Consider the following 25895-nt stretch of genomic DNA (forward strand, 5'->3'; position numbering starts at 1 on the left):
GAAATTTTCATACGGTAGATCCCTTTTAAAAAAAGGTAAATATTCACATCAGTCTCCTTATTCACCTAGTTATGTTTTACTCTACCAAATCACACAGTCATTTTAACAGTGTGGCTTAATTCAATAAAACATTCTATACATTTTGTCCAGAACAGTTAAACACATGCTGGTAAGTGCTGTTAAATGACAATGATCAGGGTAAAGTAGTTGATAAATACAGTTAAGAAAGAAAATTCTTTTTAGCCATCTTTTTCAAATTCTTCTGGGAAATGGAAGGGAAAATAAAGACTTTCACATTACCTCTGTTTAAAGGCCTTTTCACCCATCTCTCGAGCAGCTCTCTTAACCTCCTCAGGAACAGCATCCTTTTCAGCTTGAGATATTTGGTAAACCCTGTGGCCAGCATCCAGTCGATATGGCCCACCTTTGCCACCTAACCCAGCAGTGTCTCTCCCACCTAACATGATTGAGATAAAAAATAATTAAAAATATGCATTCAATAATAAATAAGAATGCATTTTCTTTAAAGCTTCTGTTGTCATATCTACAGACGCTCCAAAAAATTTGCTAACAATCCCCAGTAGAAGTATTTATTGCCAATTATTTTCCAAACCAAACAGCTATCACGTTAAGAACTCCAATGGAATACCTGTGTTTATAGTCCCTTGAGTCCGGATTCATAATGGTTTCCACCTTGTACAAAGGGGACTATAGGTCATATAAGTCTTGTACATGTCCTCAAAGCCATTCATTCAGACTCTGTCTTCTCCCTAGGATTTGTTTGTTTACGCTGTTCCCAAACCACGTTATCTAGTGATCATTATCATGCTCTTTTAGAATTAGGAGGCATTTTGCCTATTCTGTGTGCCTCTTGCCTACACTACCTAAATTGCTGCGGCTACAGAGACATCTAAGAGAATGGCAAATGACTCAGCCTAGTTTCTATGGCTGCAAACTTCTGGTTCTCTATATAGCCAATGAAAAGAAACAACAAAATGTAATTGAAGTAGAGATCTGCTATATACAGTTTAAGTTAGACACTGCAAACATACTTCTTTTCACTGGCAATAAAGCAACCCTGTACTGAGTAAAATAGCTCTAAGCAGAGGGTGGCCTTGTATAAATTCATTTTTGACTGGCACAGCATCTCCCTTAGACATCCTTCAATGATGCATTTTAAAAAAAAGAATGAAAAACCTGTTCCACCAGCCCAAGTATTTCCACCAACATGCGGCATGTTGTCTGGATCCACTTTTCCATGTTTGGGGGAACTGACATCCAAACCACTGTCCCTCTGAATGGTTATCTGTAAAAAAAAAATAGAGCTGTAAATCTCTCTTATAGCAAGGAAAACCGCTCTAACAACCTAATAATAGAATACTAGGTCTGCTGAAGAGCTGTAGGACCAGCATTAATTCATTAAATGCAACATCCCACCTGATGAGGGCAACAGGGTAAAGCAGAGTAAAACGGGGCTCCTGAGTGGCACGTCAGACCCACACCAGATCTAAGACTACTGCCGCATCCGAACCACTCTTTGCATTCAGATCTTATCCACACTAGAAAAGCGCTTACTGATAATCGCCAACATAACTCAAAATCCCCCTGTAGACAGGATCATCTGCACCTTGAACGTTTCTCGTAGTATTGGCAACACCTGGCTGTACGTCCATTTACAAATTTCACGCACGCCCAACGACAGCTCCGCATTCTTTATTGATGGGCAGATTGATCTTCCTTTCACGAACAGGGACTAAAGAAATGACACGCTCTTCTCTGAGATTCATCAGTATATGGCTAGTTCAAATGACGGGCTCACGTAATCCTTAACTTCCTCGCCATGACCACAAAAGCCTACAGTGGTGGGTTTTCTACCCCTGTCTACTGACTGCACTTTCCCCATCTGCACAGCTGAACACCCAACAGCTGTCAGATGGTCAGGGCTGAGTCACTTTAGGCTGGGGCTGGATGTAAGTGGGTGACTGAAGGTAAAAATACTCCTTCCCATTACGAACTCTGAGTCATGTAGTGAATCAATGATTCATGTGTAAACTGCCCTTCAGTTACTAATCTTCTATAATTTAATCCCACTTAATTTTTTTCTTTACGAAACTTAATGACAGAGATGTAAAATTGATGTCTTTAACCTCTACAAATTAACTTTCTTCTCATCTACCATAATACATTTAATTCTCTGATGAATTTATGTGCCCCAATAACTACAATTTATTGCCTTCTCAGAAGTTCACTGGCATTATCAGGGTTTTCACTGGGACTGTAGAGCAGTTTAATCCTTGAATTCACCGTCTTGCAGGCTCAACTTCATGCTGACGTGAATTCCATACATGTTTTTGAACTGAAACATGCGCTCTAAAAACAGTGTCTTGGCAGCTATTCAAAACATCATTTTCTTTCTCTTTATAGAATTTATATTAATTCAAAGAGGTACAATACATCCTCTGTGAACCATGTCATTAGTGTAAAATCAAGATCTAATCTGATAAATTACATTAATTTAACATTTGTATAGGAAGAAAGACACTTAACCACAACAGCATGTTACCCTTAGGGTTATATACTTTTTTGGTTTAAGATATTTCCTCCAAAATAAACAGTTCTTTTTTGCATAACTGGGAGATTTCAAAACTATCAGAAACACAGGTCAACAAAAATCATTGAACTTAGTTTAAAATAAAATCATAAAACCAAAATGGTAGTGTCAGCCTCAGGAATCAAAACAAAATATTATTCTGTAAAGAGAAACAAGAAAATGATGGAAATTTTTTACATGTTCAGCCTTCTGGGTTCTTCACAGAAAAATACTCAAAACTCTGCAAAAGGAAGCTCTAGGAGGCAAACATAACCATAACCCAAATACGATATTCTATTTTTGTCAAGTTTTTCCATTGAAAAAATTCACTAAATATTTTGAAATACAACTATTGCTTAAATTTTGAGTTAAAAGTTCTGTAGGCAAAAGAGCTTTGTTGCTCACATGTGTTTCTCACATATGATAAGCTGTTCACAAATAATATTTCTAGTACAGATGCACTAGACAAGTTTCTAATATACACCTATTTTACAGTAGTGTGATCTGATTAAAGCAGGTATTAGTAACTTTGAAACAGCACATGGTTAATAGAAAATCTTTTATTTTATAATGATTTGTGACTTTTTGTTCTTGAAAGGACAGCAGAACATCCAACATTTGATTTCTATTAAAACTTTGAAAGAAATTGCATGAGAGAGAAAAAGAGACAAGTGGTACAATAGCTTAAGAATGTGACCTCCTTACTAACTGTTTTATATATAGTTAATAGGTTACTGGGTAAAATAATTGAAAACTTAAGGATACTGTTGGAACACCACTAGCAGATGTGTACATTTCATGCCAGTGAATTGCAGCAGTTTCATTCATTTACTTGTTTTTTTAAGTAACATCTATGCACACAGAAGGTAGTAAAATTTTGCTACATCTGAATACTTTAACAACCAATTTTTATTAGCACTGGTTTGCTGGAGTAACTGTTTTTTAAATTTACCATACACTTAGAAACTGTGTTAAATTAGCACACTGTAGAGCCCTTTGAAGAAAATCTTCTGGATGTACTTTCCTGGTTTTTTTTGAGCTCTTAGATAATTCCATTAGTGACTTATCAGGCTTTTCTCCTCCCCATCCCTGTCTCCATGGAAGTGTTTCAAGGTGATTTTACAACTAACAACTTCTCTCTGCTCTGAAGGCGCCTCTATAAAGTAAAAGTTAGACTAGCAAATATCTAAATTAGAACTGAAGATATATTTTAGAAAGAAGTAAACAGTAAATCACTGAGTCTGGATGGGAATCAGAGGAAGGATGAGGAAAAAACATGAAGAGAAAAACTTTTGGACAACGATACATTCTTCAGCATGACAGATATAAAGAGATGGAAGAGCCATAGATAAGTCACCTCTCTGAGGGCTGGAGGAATTCCTGATGTTAGAAACTGTTGGAAAGGTAGATTTAAGGGGGAGGATCCAAAACTGGATGTGTTATGAACCTGGCAAACTGAAGGACAGTCAGTGGGAAAAATCTAGTTTGTCTGGAGTGAGAAGGAAGACAAAAAAACCAAGTACTGAAAGTAGAGAAAAAGCTCAAACAAATCTAAGAAATCCACAGTAACTTTTCCAAGCTTGTCCAACTGGAATTTCTAAACCTACTGAGATTTATCCTACTGTTGTGATGGATATTTTCCAAATACATAAAAAATTTCCTTGCTCAAAAGTTGATCTGTCCCCTCCTGAATACTTTCCGTTTGAATCTATTGCAAGACTTCTATCAACTTTGTTTCTTTCAGTGAGAGTTTTGACTAAGCGTCTCTTTTTGAGAGAAGTCTGTGCTCTTTCTAGCTATACATGCACTGAAAGGCGCTATTCATTACTGCATTATTGTGAAGATTCCATGCTGTCTGGTGTGCATATCGCAGCTTTGTAAAACAACAGATGAATTCAGTCTAGTAGCCTTGAGTTTCAGCTATGAGGTATGGGTCAGAGCAGAATAGCTGGAAAAACTGTGAAATTTTCCTTCTGAGACTTCCTTTTGATTTCCAAAATAACCACAATTTCCAAAACACTCACGGCACACGTGTCAGTTGTGCATTATCTAAACTTGTTTATACATATTGGTGATTCATGATCAGAGCATAAAAGCACTTTTCCACTGCCTGTTTGGGCAGGTTCTTCTTCAAAGTTCTCACCACACAAGAAGCACAACTGCTGTCCTCTCCTGGGATACACGTGATTCTTATTTTATTCTCTATAAAGTCCAGATTCTCAGTAATCATCAATGATCTTAGTCCCCGGTTTACAATCTTTTTGTTCTCTTCTTTTCTTTGCCTGTATTGTATTCTCAGGCACTTACACCAACGGTTAATGGATGTATTCGAAAGGACTTTGTGGATGGAGACTCTGTAGGTCTTCCAAAGTCAATGAAGCAAACAAACAAAAATTTTATGTAAGAAGAACATGAAGACTGCAGGTCAGAAAGATGCTAAAGGAATGTGCTTTTCTGAAGAGGCAATGGTATGAAGGAAGTGCTTGAAAAAAAAGGAAATGAAGAAACAACAGCAAATACCAAGACTTGTTAATGCTCTGACTTAATTTTCTGTTCCCGACAGCAAGGGCAGCCAGACAGGAATAGAACTGAACTCTCATTTTACATTCAGTGAGAGATACATCGTATCTGAACAACTTGCTCTCTATCAGTTCCTTGAGATACATGAATGGATGCCAAAACAGTTCTACATGGCTACACTTCATTTTTTTTTCTGACAACACTGGGATTCTAAGAGCCAGCTGAACAAGGTAAACTAATTCAGTTTGGAAACTAAGTGATCTTACCATCCTTCATACAGTAACATGAAGAAGATAAAGAGGCTCAGAGAAGCCAGTTACATGATTTAATGCACTCAACAACACAATGAAACCAGGTGTTTCACATCTGTGTCATATTTATGCCAAACAACTATTAAATGCATACCAGTCTGTAATAGGGGCCACTCTGAAGATGAGTCAAAGGCTGGTAGTTTTGTCTAGACTTCAGCTGGTCAGGCAAACTGTGGTAAGGGAACTTTATATTGTGTAGTAACCAAATCTTAACTATGTATGGAAGGGGATCTAGAACCACATTCATGCCACTTAAGTGAATGCAGGATTGAATTCTATTGAGTTCTGATGTGAAATAATCTAATTTAATAAAATTAAACCCTGGAGAGTAAGGAAGCACTGGCATACATCACATTTTGATACTTTTATCATCCCTCAGTAAAAGACAGGAGCTGAATTTGTTGAGGATCACCCAGCTGACCCAGATACAACGTACATTGCCTCTACGAGACACTGTCACAACTATGGGAAGAAAGGAGCTTGCAATAACCCATTAACAAAAATGCGTGAATTATGGAGAGGGCTGCTGTACTCTATTATTAAAATGATTTATGTCCCACACTTATATCGGCATTTCATTCTAGTATATGAGCTGTTTTCACAACTACAGTACTTCCCTTTTGAGCTGAGATTTCATTTTCTTCTACTACATTGCAAACAAATCTCTCTGCCTCTATGAGTGAAACTGGCCGAAAGCATTATCAAATTTAGCTTCAGCTGATTTTGTACAAGTGAGCTTAACAATATTTTAGCACCCAGTAATCTTAATCATACATTGCAATGACACTGGGAAGAAAACAAGGTCTTTAAAAAGAAGCTTCACCACCTCAAAGGCAGTTCCAAGTAGCACAACTGTGCATTTCTGTGTCTTAACAAGTGCTGGTTGCTCCCAATTAGCTTGTGCCAAGCAAATAAATATAATAAAAGAAACGATAGCCAGTCTCCAGCATGTTACATTGATATGTCTGATGGCAATAAAATCATTAAATTGGCTGACTTTTTATAAGATGCTTTTAAGGAACTATTCAAAGTACATCTAGACTGAATATATATTAATATCTCTACTATTAACATTTTTATAATAGTATCCAATTTAATGAGTAAAAGACAGTTAGCAAAATCAACTGAAATGTCAGTATTTCTATTATTCCATCATTCACGTTTCAGAGTATGCACGGCCTTCAACACTGCCACCTGTTCACCCACGCATTTTAAGCCCATACATCAGCTCCTCGTTGTTCAAGTCTGTTACAATAAACTAAAGACTAAAATTCCAGGAGTTATCTTTATTGCGGACACACAGAAAGAGAGGGGGAATCTCATCTCCTCCTGTATCTTCCCACTTGAAATTCTCTCTCTGTTCCTGGGAGTTTCATGCAGGAGATCTAACGAGCGGCTCTCACTGTCTTAGATGCCCATACCTCCATTACAGTCTTGTAAAAAGCTGACTCTCTAAAACAAGGGGCAGAACATGTACTTAGACTTAACCAGTGGCAGAAAAAGAACTCGCAGTTACAGGTTAGGAAATATCTTTTAGACTTTGTAAGCAGAAGTCAGCCGAGGCTGAAAATATTTCTAGCTTTGAATAGAAAAGTAATAAATGAGCGATGGCTTCCAGTAAAAAGCGAAGGACTTTTTCCTTGATGCAGTCCAGGATGCGTCCCTGATGTAGATGGTTTTTTCAGTCGTAGATATTCCTGTCATCCTACCCTGTACACGACAGGCTTCTGTTCAACACAGCAAGCTGGCTAGAGAGTAGATGGTCTTTTAATACAGCAGCTTACTTTTGTGTTCTGATTCGGTTAACTTCATTAAAATTCCTGAAGGGTGCAGGATGTGTCAGTGCCTCCCATTCAGGAGTGCTTGCCAGAAAAGCTCCTTTGCGGTGCTGGCAGCAACAAAAGCAAGTTTCTGCCTGAGGACTGGCAAAGAAACTCTGGTTTCCAAGGGGGCGAGCTGCCTCATGTACAGGGGAACAGACCTTTCACCTCTTAGTTTTAATACATCCGGCCCTGCCAGGACTAACTCATATCTAGACCTCTTACACAAAACGCAATGCTTGTTTTAATACTCCGGATACAACCTAAAAAGGGGGAAGAGACCGGAAAACATACTCTAATTCCAGGCTAACACCGTGCAGGTGTAAAGGGATGCAATTTGTACTTTAAAAAATGCACTATATTTCCATTCCCCAAACCTCCCCAAATCAAATTTTTCTTATCCTTTCGGGTATGTTTAAACAGAGCTGGCCATTCCTTATAGGATTTTACATCTTCATAACAGAAATAAATGGAATTCCTCCTTGTGGTATGCAGTGACCAACAAGTAACCAACGTCTCTACTAAGCCCTTTTAAGCATTCAGTGGATCATTCCGCACACAACACATTTACTGAAACTGAAATCAGCATGATTTCATGTGTCACAACTTAATAAACATATGAATGGTCAAACCATCATTTTACAAAATACAAGCAAACAGGGTCACAGCTGCAGTATTTACAGCTGCAGTATTTACAGCTGTAGAGAGTATTTCCGTAGGATGATTTTTAAAAAGAAAAAGCTAAGGTGCCCAAACAATAACTATTTTCACAAGCACTTATTCTAGTATTAGTCATAATACTGCATTGTTGGGTGTTTCTTACTGTTGATCAGAAGAAAACAGGAAAAAGAATTTGTGCACTAAGATTTGAGGTAAAATACAATTCACGTGATTTAGCGGCTTAGTTTAATGTAAATTAAGGAAGTATGCAATAGATTAATTAGTTGCATGGTTAGACAGTCCTGGAAAGTAGGCAGATGTAGGCAGGATCTAGGCTGGCAAGATCCCATTCTTCATTTACTCTTTTTATCATAAAGGAAAGAACCCTGCTAAGATGCAAATTCGAAGATATCCGCTCCTATCCTAACATACCTGGGACACGGAGGGAAAGAATTAATCTGCTATTTTGCCTTTTCATTAATATACAATATATTAAACAGGGCAGTTTACAGTCAATGAAGAATACGTGTTACTTTCCATACAATGCATTAAATGATCATTGCAAAATATGAATTACATGAATATAAAACCACTACAAATACCATAAAGTTAAAATATTGATGTTTTCTTAAATAGCTTGCTTTCTTCATTAGCACTGTGGACAAAGATTGGGCATGTATCAGAAGATCACTGCAGGAAAAGAAGTGAAAACATCTTAGACTTTTGTCCTACAGGTGATTTGGAAGATGTTAACTTCTTCATCAAAATCAGTGAAAAAATCTTTTATCACAACCATACATTATTATGAAAGAAGATTGACTTGGGCTGTAACAAAACACAACCACTGTCCAGGTGAAAAAGGCATTAAATAATCCATCCCACAGTGGCACAAAGGATTAGGAAATGCATTCCACAGAATGCAGAATGTATTTCAGCAGATGTGCAAAAGATTGATCTTTTCCTGAAACAAAGTAATTGTTTTCTTTTATCTGCCCTCCCCCCCCCCCCAAACCTCAGTATTTAACAGGTCACAAGAACATCCTTTTCTCCAACACATTCTTTATCAGCAGCATGAATATTTGCATTTTATTCTCAAAGAGTATATAAAAGTCCCACATCAGGCAAATCAAAGGCTAATCTGCCTGTTCCATGGTGGTTTTACATTCTATTGTAAAATTGATTCTACCGAAGACAGAAAGAAAACATTGTATAATCTACTTACACAAACTAGTGAGAGAAAGGCAAAAATAGGCAAAAAATCTAATGGATTCTATTACTTTTACTTGTACCATATCATGTACAGCTTTTTTCCATGTACTAAAAATTAATAGCACAATTTCTATTCACCTCAACAGCACAAAATTGAGCCCACAAGTCATTTTTCCACAGAAAGGAATATTCAGTATTAGACGAGACAATAATAATAATATATGAAATACATTCTATTTCTTCAATTGTATCCTGAAATGAAAAAACATTAGGTGCACTGCAGTGTAAAACATTTAATAGGTTTTCTTCATTCATTTGGCTTCATTTCAATTCTATCTTGTCTGTAAAACTTTGCAAGAATTCAAAATGAACTAATGAAGCTTCATGTATTATCTGAGTCCTGTGAACATTTCTCTCTAAAAGTAGCTTTTAAAATTCATACAGGCATTAAACTTCTGTCTCAAATAGCAAAACTGTTCAAAGCATCATAGCTTTAGTGGAATTTTAGAAAAATGAACCTGGGTGGGGAAAGAGGTGGAGATTTGGAGTGAAACACATAAAAAGGGGTATCTGGCTTGCAAATGAAGTTTTTATCCACCAGCTCAAAAACCCAAACCGCTATATAAAATGCAGTCATTGCTTCTTTTGAAAGACCATGGGTCTTCTTTTGAACTAAATGCTGTCACTCTAAGAACCAACTCAGAAACTCTGCAGCAGTAGATGCATTAGATGCTTTTGTCTATGAATACGCACTCCGTGGCTTCAAAGCTGGATAAACTAAACGAAGTAATGAGAGAATATTGTACGTTTGCTTTCATCTAGCAGATCCTCTGCTATGTTAACACCTGTGTAAATTCCATTTTCCTCTGTCATTATTAAAAATTGCCTAGTCAATTCTTTTCAACTAAAAGATGTGAGGTCATCATCTTTTTAGTATGCTAATCCACTACAAAATATTATCAGAGCAGACAGACAATGTCTAGCTTGGTTATTTATCATGACTACTACACACTTCCTAACACCAATGAACTCAGAAAACAATGAATTTGGTTTCTTCTGGAGTGCCCTGAATAACGAACAGCCAGAGAGATGGAACAGGTGAACACATTATGACAATATGGAATAGTCTGGACAGAAAACCACAGGGACATTGCACGGTCAAAAGAAAGTTGAAAAGAAATTACATGTGGAAGCAGAAAAGCCTTATTTTCTATAGACCTAGGACCTTGTCAAATCTGTCTTTAAGAAGCAGAGACGTAAGTTATTAAAGATCAGCTATGTTGTTTTGATTTCTAAAGGAAAGCCTCCTATACTTAGCACTACTGTAACAGATTAGACGATTTAAATTTTCACTACATTTGTTGTCAGGGAACAACTTTCATATGGGCAGAATTATTAGTATGCATTTGTCTTGCTGGGACAGCAGGATTTCACCGGTGTTAGGAGCTCCAGACTTTACGTCAGCAATGTGCACTGCCGCAGACTTTTTGCGACCTGAAAGATGGCGTGTTGAGGTTATTCTATTTTCTCCCACGAGAACTGTGGGCTTCCACAGGAAGGTCAGAGGAAGAAAGAGGAACTTTGTGCTGGATCAGCCTGCTCTAACAGAAAGTTAAGGTTATTGCCACTCCAGCTCTTTGTCTGTCTGCTCTAGTTAGACTGGAGTATCTTTAGGAAAGGGAATGTATTTTAGACATGTTTGTATAGTGCTTCCAACAAGGGCCTCATTTCAGCTGAGGACATTTATATGAGAAAAAGTATCTGACAGAGACCCGACGATCTTTATCTGAGTTGCTGTACCCAGTGGAGACTTTTAGAGATATGAACTTACTGAGCTCTGTGGGTTTGTGGCTTTCTAGTCTTATGCTTCCCCATACTCAGATGCCTTGCTTTAAGAGGCGGTAAACGTCTGCTACTCCTCACCTTGCTAAAATGGATCACGCAGATCCAGGAAAATGTCACAGACCTAAACTGTGTCTTTGGGGCTCATGGATCTCAGAACTACAAACACTATCAAACCATACCTTGTAATCCACTTATTGACTAGATAAATCTGTAATCTGCAGTATTTCAAGTTTTTCAGGATCCTGTGCAGGACTGCAGAATGCCACCATATGGTTATTCCAAACTTACAAAAACTCTCCACTGCATATATTTTTCATAATTTATGGGGTTTGCACCGACAGTATTTAAGAGATGAGCAAAATCACTGTTATTAGCTCACCGATGCCCTCATGTGGTCAGAAAAACTACTTGGTCTAAAGTAGAAAATACAGAACCGGGAGTGGTGGTGGGGAGAAGGACTAGCCACTCTTGCTAAAGGTCATGCTTTTATCTCGAATCAAGAACTGCAGCTTTGCTCAGTTCAGTCTTAACATCAGGAAAAGGCTGGATTTTTGTTAAAATGTTATAAAGTAATGTCCTGGTTTCAGCTGAGATAGAGTTAATTTTCTTTATAGTGGCTGGTATGGGGCTATGTTTTGGATTTGTGCTGAAGACAGTGTTGATAATACAGAGATGTTTTAGTTGTTGCTGCACTAGTCAAGGACTTTTCAGCTTCCCGTGCTCTGCCAGGTGCAGAAGAAGCTGGGAGGGGACACGGCCAGGATAGCTGATCCAAACTGACCAAAGGGCTATTCCATACCACATGACGTCATGCTCAGTATATAAAGCTGGGGAAGAAGAAGGAAGGGGGGACATTTGGAGTGATGGCGTTTGTCTTCCCAAGTAACCGTTACGCATGATGGAGCCCTGCTTTCCTGGAGATGGCTGAACACCTGCCTGCCCATGGGAAGCAGTGAATGAATTCCTTGCTTTGCTTTGCTTGCGTGCGCGGCTTTTGCTTTCCCTATTAAACTGTTTTTATCTCAACCCATGAGTTTTCTTACTTTTGCTCTTCTGATTCTCTCCCCCATCCCATTGAGGGGGAGTGAGTGAGCGGCTGCGTGGTGCTTAGTTGCCGGCTGGGGCTAAGCCATGACAAGTAAAATGTCACTTTTAAAAAAGAAAAAAAAAATTTAAATCGTCAGTATAGATTAAAATAGATCCTGAGCAGTAAACAAGATGGGATCACTGAAACTCCTGAACCAATTATTCTTCAGATAAACACCCAACCTAAAAAATAAATTTCATCAGATGAACTTGCACTACCCTAAACTTTCAAGGACAAACTGCAGCTTCAGAAAAATCAAAAGAAAAAAAGAATGCGTTCAATAAAAACAAAAATATTAATTCACTTAAAGGGTGAGTAATTCATTGTAGAGTTGTGTGTGATTAGTTGAGTGGAATACAAATAGAATAACTGAGACTATTCAAGGAAGGGAGCAAGATGATCATCACCCAAAGACAGCAGAGAATCAAACCACTACAGATTTTCTGGTCTCAGCCCAAAGAACAGAAAAAGGCATAAAGGAAACCCCCTTCCATTTCTAAGAATTCATTTCCTTAAATCCATAAACAATGCCTTGCACATTGAGGATGGGATTTGGATCCAGACTGCAGACAGCTAAAGGTAGGGATCTCCCAGGTGAGCCAGGTGTCTGAGGTGCCACCTCGGGCAGAGGTGTCTGAAGAGCCATACAGGGTCTCCTTCAAGGTGAGCTCTTCAGGCTCTCCTGGTTACAATGCCAGCTCGCGCGCTTAGCTCAGAAGTAGACACTGAAATGCCTACAGGTCTGGAGCTGGACCCTACTCCTTCTCTTTGCTGTTACTCTTCAATATTTCCAAGCAGAGCTACAGCAACCTGCCTGAGCTGCTTGTGTGCAAGAACCTGCAAATATTGTTCAAAGCAATGAAAACTGAACTGCTTTTCCCTTTAAAAACTAAGCTTTATTCATTAAGTACAGTATACCTGCTGCTTTTTTTTTGATCTAATACAGTCTCTAAAAGAAGCAAGGTAAAGGGTATAGTTGACCATGTGTATCCTTCTCTGGGAGGTAAATGTTTATCTCCTGATACTCCACCAAGGCCCATGGAAGGCTGTGTGGTGTTTAGTGAGCATAGGTCTCGGTGAAAAACTGTAAGAAAGAAAAGGAGACCTCTCTAAACAAGCTAAGAGTTTAATAAGACAGTTTGATCAACGAACTCCCGTGAGTTAGTTGAACTTGAAGCATGTTTTTGAAGGGTTTAGCCATTAATAAACCAAGGCATGACTGCTTAAAAGGAAAACATAGCCATTCATTTCATATAAATAAAAGTGTTTGCAAGACTCTCTGGATCTTTTTGTTATTAATGTTTTATTTCCTCAACGACTATACGGGTGATTTCCAAAATCCTCTAAGGAAAGCACCTACATCATATTACGAAAACTCAAAGGCAGCTACACAACATTTCTTTTGTTCTGTAATAGCACTATGAGGGAACGAAAGAAACAAATCTAAGAGTCCTTCCAAAAAATCAACTATAATTAATTCAGGACTAAAAGCACTACTACATATCAGCCACCCTCCCCTTGCCCTTGTTCTGGCCATACAATGGAGAATTCAAATTGCAAAGATTGTTAACAACCGTGACACTTCTTTTTTTTTTTTTTCCGTTTTTAAAATATTCTTCTGTAGATTTTACTAGACAATAGTTTGTATACTCTATCATCCTGCATTCCTGATGATCTCCACCTATTTCATGATGATTGCCTGAACCTCTCACTGTTGCAATTGGAGGCCAGTCCAACTGTGTCTAAGAGATCAAAATCCATGTGGGAAAAAGGAAGCTGTGAATACATGCACAGAAAGTTTCTCATTTTCTGAGTCCAGGTAGGTGCCTCAGCTATATTCTAGCTATATCAGGCATCCACCAGCTAAAATAACCCCTTGGGTGCAAAAGCCAGACAAGGGATAGGACTTCTGCCAACACATCTTTTAACCAGCTGACTACAAACAAGGACCTGGCAAAAGGAGGGAGAAGTATTGCTGCATTCCTCATGGGTAAGTATATGTGTAACACAGGGATCCGGAGATCTTTTTCCTAAATTGCTCTACAATCTCCTCCTCTAATCTCTTCCTTCCAATTCCTGTTCATTATGAAATACAGTCCCTGAGGGACTGGGTATCTGCAAAGTTATGACGATCTCCTGAGGTAATTCTAATTCAAGAGAGTCAACGTCCAGGTATGACATCTGGGCAAAAAAATGAAATTTTGTGTGTGTGTATCAATTTGTGTATGTAAATATATAAGTGTGTGAATATATATATATGCACACAACTACGTATGTATACTCCCCACCTAATTTAACATGATAGCGTTTCTTCTAACTTCAACAACAAACCTGACATTTTTGGCCTTATGATTACTTTAAAAATGTACTCAGCTTTGACTCCAGTTCAACACAGGCTTTACCTGAAGTCTAGGCAGGATAGGAACACATTGTAAATATATTTCTAATGATGGACCTGGCATTCCATAATAGCTACTTAGTGTTTGCCTTTGCCCTCATCAGAGCTAAAGGTTAACTGATGGATTGCAGAAGAAAGTCTGAATGTTGGGAACTACTACTGAGTGCTGCTGAACTCATGAAAATGCTCTTTTTAGCAAAAAGCCCATGGGTGATTTGATCAGTTAAGACACACACAAAAAAAACCTTAATTTTTTTAGCTATCGGTAACAAACACCTATACATTGCTCTTTTACATTACTGACATGAACCATACGTTTATGTCTTCTAGCTGTTCACAGGACATAGAATAACTTATGTGTCCTCATTTTTGAGGGCTGCTATAAGACTGTGAAGACAGCCATTTAAATCTGAGAAAAATAACTATTTATTGCATTTCTTGAGTTTTGCTGAATATGTCTATACTCATCTCAGCTAAACATGTTTCAACCTCGAGCTATCTAGAGTTGACATTTGTTTTCTTAGGTGGCTGCACTGCATTTATATGCAATTTTTTTCTCAATTTAAGGTATGTTCGTACTGATTGCAGCATTCAAGGGCATTCAAGCTACTCAGCTGGGCAACACAGGTACCAAGTATATTTATATATCCTTATGGGTGTGTACTGCATTTATCCCACCTCTGACACTGCATTGTAGTCATACAGCGTGCACTTGAACAAGTGACCTGCCTTCCTTATGCCTCAGTTCCCTCCTCTGGAAAGCAATGATAATGCTTACTGGCTCCAGATGTTGCAATAATTACATATTTAAATGTTTAGGAGTGTCTAAAGGGAAACAGTCACGGATGGATGAAGTAAGTTTTTTTCACTTCTCCATTTAGCTAGTTACAATGATTCATGCTTTGTGGAAACACTCTATCAGTAAAATGTTAACTAGTCACAGCAGAAACCAAAAGAACATGCCTCTAGCGCTACTGGGAAAAGGCACTGCAATTTAAGATAAAAGCATTCATTTTTGACAGAAAACTATTCTCTCAGTCAGTTCCCCAGGGCAGATGATCTTGAATAAAATCTCCCAAAACCTTAATCTAAAGCCTTCCCTATTCTTACATACATTTCATTCATGTCTCCTTTTAGTGCCAAGGCCCAAAACACATCCAAAATATATCCCAAGTCACGCTGAGTTGTCCACCTCTAGGACCTCTTTTAACGGAATGAATCTGGGCCAGTACTGCATGAATTTCTACACACTACTGCAGAACTGTCCCTAGTGCATTTGTTGTTCAAACCACTGGTGAGAAGGAAACACAGATTTTTTTCTCATTCATGCATTTTTCTAGATTCATTCCACATCTCAGTTTTGTGATGCTGTGAACCCTAACGCGACTGACCTGTTCAGTTAGCTTTTTGCTAGAAAACAGACAGATCAGGTCAAGTCACAAAAGCAAAGTGGGGAAAAAAAGCATTTCCAGGCTGTTTCTTGTCTCTGGAAGGGCCTGGTTTCATATTAAGGAATTGTCCAAATAAAGGTCTGCCCTCAACAGGAAACCTGTTACTGATAGACACTATGTGAAGGGTCTTCAATGACATGGGCTGTTGAAATGTTTTGAGCTGTTGACCCAGTGGGTAGAAACCTGTTCTGAGCAGGTGTCAGTGTCTCTTTTACACAATCCTTTGGACTGACTCATCTACAAAGAAGTACATGACTTTTCAGAGTGTCGCCCATCAGTCTTGAGACTAAATAGCTGGGATGATGGAGGTGTTTTATTATTCAGGTTCTACACAGTGCATGCACTTGCTCATGGGTGAGTATAGGTGTAATTTTACCACCTGAAGCAGAAGAAAATTCTGGTAGCTGAGCTATCAATGCTAAGTACTTTATCTACTTTTAAACAGCTGGTATTAGCAAGGCTGGTACCCACTCTATTTGTATTTCTTGTATCTTTCCTCAGTTCAGTCCTACAGTATGTGATCTTGACATTGTATCGACCAAATCTGGATAATTTAAGAAACCCACCTGAGCTCTTACAGCAGATACAGCCTGAGCCAAACATTTCAGATTTTTAAGTTTCTGAGAAAAACACACAGTATACAGAACACCTGTGTAGAGTGGGCACCTGTCCTAGGCCAAAGAGATGTAAGCAATAACCATCCTTGAAGAAGCAGCGTACTGTAGAATGGGCAGGCCTTGAGCTTTAAGATCTGGGATCTTCCAGCAGATGTGACATTGTTTCAGGATTACAGCAGAAAGATGGAAAAATAGAAGGAAGTCTCTTGACGAAAATATGATTTCATTTCCAACTAGGTACCTGAACGTTTATGAAGAAGGCTTGCTATACTGCCAATAGAAAATGAGAGAGAAGAGTCCATAGGAAATTAAAAGAATTGCAACTACTTAACTCATTAGGCCTTTATATATAGCCACAAACACACAGCACTGCGATTTCAAAAACTCATCTCATACATGTGAGAGATGATCCATCTACTGCTGGTGCCACACATACATCAAACAACACAGATACCAAAAAAACCTGCCAAAATAAACCCCCAATAAATCTCAGATTACAACAATGTGGGTTTTTTTGATCAATCGGATCACTTGTTTGGACAATCTTGGTACTGAAATAACAAGAGACTACCCTCAGCTTCGGGATGTCATTTTGCATGGTGATATTGTCTAGATCAAGACTATACAAGCACTGCCAAAAATGTTGTGATTCAATTTCGAGGTTCAGATATATATTATCATTAATTACAAGCCAACTCTTTTGTAGTATTGATCAAGTACATTTTTGGGTATGTCAGGTTTGGGTATGTCCTGGGACTTTTGAAAACAATGACATTCTGAGTATAATCTTTACATAGCATAAAACGTTTTGGGCAACAGTTTACAGTAAAAGAACATTAAGTGTAATGAATACAGAAATAAATGGTTTTGCTGATAATCACATATAAATGAAAAAAGATTTTGTTGAGGAGATTTCAGGTGCCTAAAGGACACGATGCTTTACCATCTATTGAAATACCTCTACTGATTTACCTTTTAATTATTTCTATGCAAGCATTGTACTCTACCTAAGTGAGACATAATAGTATACAATGCTTAAAGAAAAACAAGAGCCCAACTATATCAGAATGTAATCAGTGGTTTTTTTCCTACTTAATTTCTATCAATAAACCTTCGATGCAAAAAGTAACACAAACTTATCAATGTCTGCCTATTGCCATGCAACTTTTAGGGCAAGATTTAAAAAATAAATTGTCTTTCAAATTCTTTTCAGTTATTTGACAATGAAGTGACCTTGTTTTCAGAAACACTGAACAGTGAAAAAGCCCTACAATTTTTGGATTTCCAGTTGAGTTCATAGCTTTAGAAAATCCAGTATTTTGTTTAGATATTGTATTGTAGGCACTCCGATTTAATAATTTCAGAATAATGTACTGATATTTTGAGTTTAAAACGTCAATAAATGATGAAAATTTCTGACCTGCCCATATAAATGCAAACTTATGTAAACATAAACCATATTTCCAGAAACTATTTTTGTAGCCTCAAGACTTCAGTAGTTTGAGCTCTGCTGAGTGTATCAACAATACAAAACAAATGTTGACTATTTTGAAGACTGCCATGACATTATATCAAGGGAGCCTAATTACTGATTATAAGTGGAACAGCTGTTTGTTTTCCTCTATTTCATTGCTTATTTACATCCAGCCTGTTTCTGAGATCTAATGTGTTTGTGAAAGCCCAAATGCAGCCCTAGAAGATAGTACCAATAGTTTCAGCTGAAACCTGGTTGAAGATTTGTTTCCAGTTCTTTGAATCTGTATTTATATTGAAAGTCCTCTAATTCTTTTTTTCTCTGAAAAGTCAGGAAGCTTCAGAGAGATTCTGTGTGTTTTTGCAGAACAGTGGTTCCCAAAGACCTAGACAGGTCTCATGTTGGTCTAAGAACACCACCATGAAGGGCTAATAGGCTTTGCTAAGCCTGTCGTAGCTTTGTGGGATGCATCAATGGCAGCTTTTAGTGAAGGGGACATTGAGGGTGGGTGGTGAATGAATTCTAGTGATATGTATCTCCAAATAGCAAAGTACAGAGTTTACACAGCAACTACATACATATTATCTTATTGGAGGTGCACATAAAATAAAAGAAATTTTTTAATTTATTGCTTATTGCTCTGTAATGCCTTTGTAAACAAAGTTTCTTAGGTCTCATTATCTTTCCATATAAAGCAAAGTGTGTAAAGTAGAGAAAGAAGTTAGTGATAGTCATGTAAGTCTGAAGATCACATAGGAGGCTTTGTTTCAGCCCTTTAGCTCAAATCAAACAGTATGCCATTTTGAGTTCTGACAAACCACTGACTTGAGCTATATACCCTGTGTTGACAGACAGAAAGAAGAAAGATACTCTAAGAAGATTTTACCCTGTAATGTGCCCACTAATTAGAGAGACAGACTGTCAGGAGAGAGAAATTCTACAATAGATCTTGAAAATTGCTTTGTGACTGTGGGAAAACTTCTTAGCCTTTTTATAAAATGGTTGCTTGACATTACTAGTTAAATGACCTAAAATTTTCTGATGATGTGTACTTTCCAAGCCAGTATTCTCTAACATTTAGTTGACTATGATTGACAGTACAGTAATACTGTTGAATAGAATTACAAGTTATCAAAAAAGATAAAAAAAGAAGGAAAAAATCCCTATTAAAACAAATAAACCCCTAACTGTTCCTCCTGGCTCTTTTAATTATTACTAGTCAACTTGTATCAGGAGATGAAATTGGGCTGGTGTAAACCGAATATATCTGACCATAAGATGGTGCTAGTGTTACTATGTTGGTAACAAATATGGCACTGGTAAAGCAACAAGTGTGGGTAAACCCACACAAACGTGCTACTGGGTAACAGTTTCCTTTTGTCATGACTTTTATGAAAGGCATTTGCTGAGGTCCAGTAACAAGAACACATCAGTTCTTGCACAAGTTTCTGTAACTGCAGAACATCTTGTAGAATGGGAGCTCAGAGGGGGAAAAGAAAGTGAAAGAAGAGCTGGTTTTGGCCTAATAAATCTCATTCCCATTTGAGACACCTGGATACCTTGTAAACAAAAATATAGAGAGATCTAATTTAGAAAAGACTTATTTCGATTTTCCCATTCTGATATACTGTGAAAGGGGTTACAGAAATTCATGAAATAGAAATAATTGCAATGGTAGACAGAGACTGGATCTTCCTAGTCAAAAGTGGAGGAGTCCTCCTAAAGCACACTTTAGTTCTTCAAAGTGAGGTGATACCTCCTCCAGTCACTAACAGAAATTAAAGATGCAATTGAACAGTCCTGAATTTTCCCTCTGTGTTGCAATGGTGATCATACATATTAGCCAGGCCACTAACACTTGTGTATACATATATACATGCACACACAGCATACATGTATATGCTGTATGTTTCCAACACCTACGTAAACATTCCACATGAGAACATGGCTGTATGGAGACCCTTGTAACTCTGCTCAGCTTTTTCAAGAGAGCTTTTTCAAAGAATTTTCAAAATTAGCCAAAGGCACTACTGTGAACTGAAGGCATCTTCCACCTAGGTTTCAGGTTTCTTTTCTAAAGTACAAACACAATCATTTTTTTCCAAGTATTTGAACTCCGGAAAAATATATGCTTTCCTTAAAAATTAATTCCATTATTCTAGATTTGGAAAGTTGCAGTTAAAAATCAGCAGGAGATAAAGAATTAATTTGCATTTAAATGTACTGCAATTTGGCAAAAATACAAACACTGCAAGACAAAGAGACTGTCGGTAACCATAATTACAGGGGTCACAAATAAGCCTTCTCATGAAGCTATTGTGTCTTTTTTTTCAGTGAAGATGTCTATCCAACTTTTCTCGCAGGCGTGTTTCTACTTCACAGTGTTTTTCAGCACAGCTCTCCCTCGACCCCTCTCCCAGCTGCAAATTCATTTGCATCATCAGCTTTGTGAGCTCCTACCTGCACAGGACGACCATCATCTTGCCCAATCATGTTCCTCCAGTCCTGCAGCGACCGCTGGAGGCTGTCCAGCCCGGTCTCCCAAAGCCTCACACCGCCTCCCATGTCCACGCTAACCAAACCTACTTTGCCCAGTGGTGCCAACAGGGCATCGGCATCTGAGATCTTAGAGAGCCAAGATGTATAAGGAGAGAGAGACTGGGATCTGAAAAACAAGAATTAATGTGATTTTTTTGAAGATGCAATTAAAAAGAGGATGAGTATTTCTGTAGTTAAGGTGGCAATTAAATGAAATTACATCCTCATTCCATGAGAGACTATAACTAATCCCTGCAGATCCACTATTTTATCTGAAACATTCCACCTACTGAAAGTGGATATGATCAAAAGATACTTGTCAGTATAAAAAGCAGTATAAAAGACCAGGCTGAAAGGGAATGTGTTGCCTAACCCACTGCTATATCTCAGCTATCTGAAGAAAATCAGTCCTTACAAAAAACTATAAAGAATATGAAAAATTTAAAACGGTGTTACAGAAAAATACAAAGCTACAAAAGAAACAGGAGAGAACATGACCTGGGCACTGAGGAAAATACCTTTTTATCAACTTAAAGTAACACCTTTCTCTAGCGCTTCAATAAAAAATGAAGATTTAAACACTCATTTAAAGATGGCACAGCTTTATGAACAGAGAATCTTAGCACTGTTTTAACAGTCAACTTGCAGACAAAAATTCACTGCTGAAACAGAGGGTCTAATAGCTACATAATATGAAGGGAAATTTAGATGAAGTAGGAAAGATTCTTTGTATTTTTTCAGTACTGTAAATGACATGCATAATGACTTGGCAACCTGCACTAATACTGCAATTAATAATCTTTGAAGATAAAAGAAGCAGTAACACATACGCTTCTACCTAAGACTGAAATTGCCATGTACTAATTCAACTGAAGAAGAGTTATCTTAGCATTTGACCAGGCTAGCTATGCCAGAAGGAGGAAAGGTTGTTAGATTTTAGCATAGAAATATTCATATATATGAAAAGTGACTTTATTTATCAGTTCTTAATGGAGTACATTTTTAAATCTGGACTTCCGCTTGGATTTGCCATAAATAGCTTAAATCCTCATACTAGGTTAAGGGTCCTGATGCTGAAGTTTGGCTTTGTAATTTTTGTAATTTCTTATAAAATCCTAGTGTAAAATAAAGTGTCATTCACTACTATTTCTATGTTAATGCTTTACATTTTTGAATGACTGTGTAAGATGTAGGCCAACAGTTCAATTACGAAATGGTGAACAGTCCAAAATGAATTCTCTATTAATTCAAAAATTCCACAGATTATTAATGAAGCAGAATTAATTTAAATGAGAATCAATTAATATTGTCAAAACCAACATCAAATGGATAGAATTAAAAAAAAAGTATAAAATTCCTGATGTGTGGGTTTCATACATGTGCTATTTAAACATGCAAAGTTGAGAGACTGCTATTTAAAACAAAAACCTTTATTATTATTGCAGTGGAAAATGATATATGTTTATATCATAAAATATTTGCAAATATGCTCTACAATGGTGAGAGATAGATGTTAAAACCATATAGAAGCCACATAGTCTGGCTATTTTAATGTATCATACAAGATACTTGTGAGGAGAATGTATATTTTCCAAAGGGAGAACCAAAACATAGAGAAGCTCAAGTTATTTTCAAGGTGAACTTTATATTGGACCAGAACTTGATTATTCCTGGTTTCCTAACACCTAGCACTGGATCATTCTGCCTCTCTTTGTTAGACCCTGAAGACAGAGAAAAAGGAAAAGAAAATAAAGACAGCAAAACAAAATGAAAGACAGCAGAGGATAAAGTGGGTGAAGAAGGGGAAAGAGCAAAGGGAATGACAATGAGAAGATAAAGCTACCTTTCATATTTACTAATTAATTGCTACATTTTCATCAGTATCACCCAGTAAACAGATAAAAAATGTTGACAAAAATATGCTACAACAGTTCTAGAATTTGACACGCTAAGTATGAATTATTCTTACTTTCTATATCAGAATAAATATTTGCTTATGCTGAAGTAATAATACACACTAAATTCTCTTTGCTCTTCCTGTAAGACAGAGGCTGCTCTAATCAATAAAATCCGTTACCTAGGAATAGCAATGTATTTGACTTTCTTTGAGTTAAGATCTGTTACTTCCAAGTATCCGGCAGCTTGTGGAGGAGTGACATCTGAAAATACACAAACATGTTATTTTCCTGCTGCATGATTAGTTGGTTACTGCATTTGCATTTAGTAGATTAAATTTAAACATTTCACTATACAGTACCTGACAGAAAATGATAAGCTTTCACATTCAACACAGGAGTGTAACTTGCAAATACAGAATTGTTTTACTATTCTGATAGTGAGCTACCAGACAGGCACAATTATAAAAGAACAATGCATTTGTATAGCAAATGTCAAAATTACACACAAACGTAGCCCTACTCACAAAAGCACTAATCAGGCATTAATGCAATCCCTAACTCACTGCTTTTATCTGCCACTGAAGATAATGTCAGCTGTATATCTGACTTTAAAAGCATATTGAGGAACATTTCAAAACATCGTGCTTATGATTCCCACTTGAAAATTTCTCAATAATATTAACCTAAATGTTATTGCCTTAAATTGAACCACTCTTTTTGCAGGTAGATTCTCAGTATGCAAAGATTTTATAACGTCACAGTAAATAGCCCTAGACTATCAGGCATTTAATATTTTGTTTATAGACAGTTTAATGAATACAGCTAATACTATGGTCCCTCCCTCAGAAATAAGGTGTGTGTGTGTGTGTGTGTGTGCCTACACTGGTTTTTGCCAATATATGAGTACACTCTGCCTGGGATCAGAAGTGGCTTCCAGTTCGGAGCTGGCTTTCACCTGCCTGGAATAAATTAAGGAACTGAAGTTTTTCAGAAAAGAAACCAGAAGACTGAATTACACTGCATAGTATTGGTACAAAATATCATTGTCACAAGATGAAAGCAAGTCTAGATTTCCTTCTGAAACCACATATCTTTCACCTCCCTGAAATGAAGGAGAGCCTGATGTTACCTGCAGAAGTGTTGATGCTTGCCTACAGCACACTCAGGAAAGCCCAATAAGATCAGCACTGTAAGGGGACCTAACATTCAGATGAGTATAAAGAATAACCCACAGCAGCACTTCATGCATGTCTACTGCATCTACATTTCTATAGTATGCATATCTACAGTACCACATCTGTTGACTTTACTCATCTTCCTAAAAATGGAACTATTAAACACATTGAAAATAGGAAAAAAAAGTCTGGGAAAATGCAGGTTTGTGGGCCACAGAGGACTTGTTGTTTTGCCTAGATTTTGTTACTGTTTTAAAATGTGCTCTCCCTTTCGGAATAAGATACACATTAAAAATTCTGATGAAGATCTAGAACATAGAGCTGATACTGAACTGGAAAAGGCAGAACTGTGGGATAAGAATTACAAATTAAGTTAATAAATTGGAGAGAGAACACAAATCAACCAAATTAAATTATAAAAAGACAAAGGATTGCAGAGTAGGAAGCTGAAGAAAAGGTAATCAAACGTTTAAATGCAACACAGGAACAACTGGCCAGGCCCCAGAACTGCAGTCAAGAATCTTACGATGAAACATGAACATCAGACCTAAACAAGTGCAGTTTGTTCCTCTTTTGCCGAAGCCTGATGGAGAAGAATAGCTATGCGCAGATCTAGACATCAGACTTCAAGGAAAACATAGACACATGAGATAGTTCTGGGGGTGACAAAGAGGTTAGAACAGATTGGCTATAAGGACAAATGTAAGGAATTAACTTTTTTTTTTTCCTAAAAAGAGACTTATTTTTAAAAAACACGTCCCATAATATCGAAAAGATCATTATAAAGAGAGCAATATTATCCTGACTGAGTCAAGGTGACATGAAATATTCAGTTTTGTTTACAGCAAAAAAAGCTGGATACTAGGAAAACCTTTTCTTATACAAGGAGAGCAAAGCATTGCAATTAAATCCAGTTGGTGGCCAGTCACAAGTGGTGTTCCCCACGGCTCAGTAGTGGGGCCAGTTCTGTTTCATAACTTTATCAATGATCTGGACGAAGGGATCAAGTGCACCCTCAGTAAGTTTGCAGATGACACCAAGATGGGCAGGAGTGTTGATCTGCTTGAGGGTAGGAAGGCTCTGCAGAGGGACCTGGACAGGCTGGATTGATGGGCTGAGGCCAATTGTATGAGGTTCAACAAGGCCAAGTGCAAGGTCCTGCACTTGGGTCACAACAATCCCATGCAACGCTACAGGCTTGGGGAAGAAGCTGTCTGGAAAGCTGCCTGGCGGAAAAGAACCTGGAGGTGTTGGTCAATAGCCGGCTGAATATGAGCCAGCATTGTGCCCAGGTGGCCAAGAAGGCCAATGGCATCCTGGCTTGTATCAGAAATAGTGTGGCCAGCAGGAGTAAGGAAGTGATCGTCCCCCTGTACTCGGCACTGGTGAGGCCACACCTTGAATCCTGTGTTCGGTTTTGGGCCCCTCACTACAAGAGAGACATTGAGGTGCTGGAGTGTGTCCAGAGAAGGGCAACGAAGCTGGTGAAGGGTCTGGAGCAGAAGTCTTATGAGGAGCGGCTGAGGGAACTGGGGTTGTTTAGCCTGGAGAAAAGGAGGCTGAGGGGAGACCTTATCGCTCTCTACAACTACCTGAAAGGAGGTTGTAGCCAGGTGGGGGTCGGTCTCTTCTCCCAGGTAACAAGTGATAGGACAAGAGGAAATGGCCTCAAGTTGTGCCAGGGGAGGTTTAGACTGGATATTGGGAAAAATTTCTTCATGGAGAGGGTTGTCAAGCATTGGCACAGGCTGCCCAGGCAAGTGGTTGAGTCACCATCCCTAGAGGTATTTAAAAGATGTGTAGATGTGGTGCTTAAGAACATGGTTTAGTGGTGGACTTGGCAGTGCTAGGTTAACGGTTGGACTTGATGACCTTACAGGTGTTTTCCAACCTAAACAATTCTATGATTCTATGATTCTAACAGGCCAATTTTTTGACAAACATCAGTTAAGAAGAGTCTAAACATGTGTCATCCTGTCCCTATATAAATAGGGCCACATGATGTGTTGAGGTTATTCCTGTAACTGTGACTGTTACACTACATGTTGTTCCGGTTACTGTCACACTAATAGAGATATGCACTCAGTAATAGAGTGTTATTTTATATTCATATATAGAAAGTGCTGATAATCCAAGTAAATATTTGCTCTCAAGTAGCCCTCATTTCTATAGCCTTGTTTTTAGAATAAACATTAATACTTACTTGCTGGATTCTTCCGTGATCTCTTGTCTGAGTTTATATTTTGTGGCCATACATCTATTTGGCAGTCTTTGGGGAAATTATTACTTGTTATAGTTTCTT

The 25895-nt window shown here is 37.9% G+C and overlaps 1 protein-coding gene across 5 annotated transcripts in view; it reads right to left on the reverse strand.

Moving 5' to 3' along the window:
- VWA8 (von Willebrand factor A domain containing 8) overlaps window positions 1-25895 on the reverse strand; it is a 195783-nt gene that overhangs the window by 27166 nt on the left and 142722 nt on the right. For 4 of the 5 annotated variants that reach the window (XM_075488851.1, XM_075488840.1, XM_075488830.1 and 1 more), the window contains exons 36-39: window positions 22598-22679; window positions 20443-20647; window positions 1198-1306; window positions 301-457 (exon numbers count right to left, since the gene is read on the reverse strand). In XM_075488851.1, the coding sequence (XP_075344966.1) occupies window positions 301-457; window positions 1198-1306; window positions 20443-20647; window positions 22598-22679 (553 nt within the window). Of the gene's footprint in view, window positions 1-300; window positions 458-1197; window positions 1307-8503; window positions 8592-20442; window positions 20648-22597; window positions 22680-25895 lie in introns of those variants that run through there. The other variant, XM_075488868.1, reaches the window with a different exon arrangement.

Source organism: Mycteria americana, chromosome 1 (assembly GCF_035582795.1).
Source record: "Mycteria americana isolate JAX WOST 10 ecotype Jacksonville Zoo and Gardens chromosome 1, USCA_MyAme_1.0, whole genome shotgun sequence".
Lineage (NCBI taxonomy): Eukaryota > Metazoa > Chordata > Aves > Ciconiiformes > Ciconiidae > Mycteria > Mycteria americana.